The sequence below is a fragment of the Austrofundulus limnaeus genome, unplaced genomic scaffold, assembly GCF_001266775.1.
Source record: "Austrofundulus limnaeus strain Quisiro unplaced genomic scaffold, Austrofundulus_limnaeus-1.0 Scaffold1656, whole genome shotgun sequence".
Classification (NCBI taxonomy): Eukaryota; Metazoa; Chordata; class Actinopteri; order Cyprinodontiformes; family Rivulidae; genus Austrofundulus; species Austrofundulus limnaeus.
The window spans coordinates 5,238-6,602 of record NW_013954058.1 but is presented as its reverse complement, the minus strand read 5'-3'; the positions used below and the strand labels follow the sequence as shown (position 1 = coordinate 6,602).

Genomic DNA, 1,365 nt, shown 5'->3' with positions numbered 1-1,365 from the left:
TATTATTGTACTGAAGTAAACCTTGTATAGTATTATTGTACTGAAGTAAACCTTGTATAGTATTACTGTACTTAAGTAAACCTTGTATAGTATTATTGTACTGAAATAAACCTTGTATGGTATTATTGTACTGAAGTAAACCTTGTATAGTATTATTGTACTGAAGTAAACCTTGTATAGTATTACTGTACTGAAGTAAACCTTGTATAGTATTATTGTACTGAAGTATTGGAGCACAGTTTCTGTAAAGTATTACTATAAATGGTTTTCCTACCTGAAGGCCTGTACGGACTGGAACCAGATGCTTGATGCTGTTGTTGTTGTTGCTGTTGTTGTTGTTGCTGTTGTTGTTGTTGTTGTTGTTGCTGCTGCTGCTGCTGTTGTTGTTGCTGTTGCATTGTGGGTAGGCTCCTTTTGCCCTGAACAGCTAGTTGGAGGTTTTCGGGCAGCGGTTGCTCGCGGGCCAGAATCTTGTAGGCCAGAATCTGAGCTCTGAGCTGCTGCAGCTGGACCGGGCTGAAGGCAGAGGGCCCTCGGCCCTGCTGTCCCATACCAGACATGTTGGACATGCCTCCCTGAGGATCCAGAGACATCATCGGACCTGACTGTGATGGAGGAATGTGTGGGGGTGTAGGTCCACCTCCACCTCCGGACATGGGACTAGAAGCGTGTTCATGAAGTCCCATGGGGGACGGATGTGGAGACATGTATCCTAAAAACAAAAAAATAAAAGTTTTAAAATTTACCCTGAGAGGAGGAGTCCTGTGAGTGTTCTGTAACTTGTAAAATGAGACAAACAAACATCTTTGAAAACAGAAAAGAAACACATCAAAGAGGAGACCTTGACTGTGCTGGTCCAGAGGACTCTGAGGAGGTCCCATGCCACTGTGGAGTGATCTCATCCCGACACCCTTCATGTGACTGAAATGCATGGCCTCTGCCATGGTCTTATCGTTCAGCGTCCCCTCCACAGGCTGAAACACAACGGGGGACATCTTGTTACACAACACTGTTCTGCAGACTGTGGTCCGTCCCACCATGAGGGGAGGATGGTCCACATCAGGAAACACCTGTGTTTACAGCTGCTCCGTACCTTGTGCATAGGATACATGCTGTCCTGAGAGTAGTCACTTTGTCCTTGGCCCTGCATGCCGTGAGGAGCATTAGGTGTTCCAGGTCCAGGACTTGGCCCCATCATGCTGTGGACAGAACTTGGTGAAGGGTCCGGTCCAGGACTGGGGCCCAGGATGGGCCCTGGGGACAGACCAGCCCCAGGTGAAGGGCCAGGATGGGACATACCACCTGATGTGTCTGACGGTATGGACATCTACCGAACAGCTAGGAGGACTGCAGCCAGCTTGGTGG

The 1,365-nt window shown here is 48.0% G+C and overlaps 1 protein-coding gene across 1 annotated transcript in view; it reads right to left on the bottom strand.

The window, feature by feature from the left end:
• Positions 1-1,365, bottom strand: part of smarca2 (SWI/SNF related BAF chromatin remodeling complex subunit ATPase 2) — a gene marked incomplete in the record, with an annotated part of 64,893 nt that overhangs the window by 62,076 nt on the left and 1,452 nt on the right. The window contains 3 exon segments of the mRNA XM_014033183.1: positions 275-712; positions 842-974; positions 1,094-1,357. Coding sequence (XP_013888637.1) covers positions 275-712; positions 842-974; positions 1,094-1,327 — 805 coding nt within the window.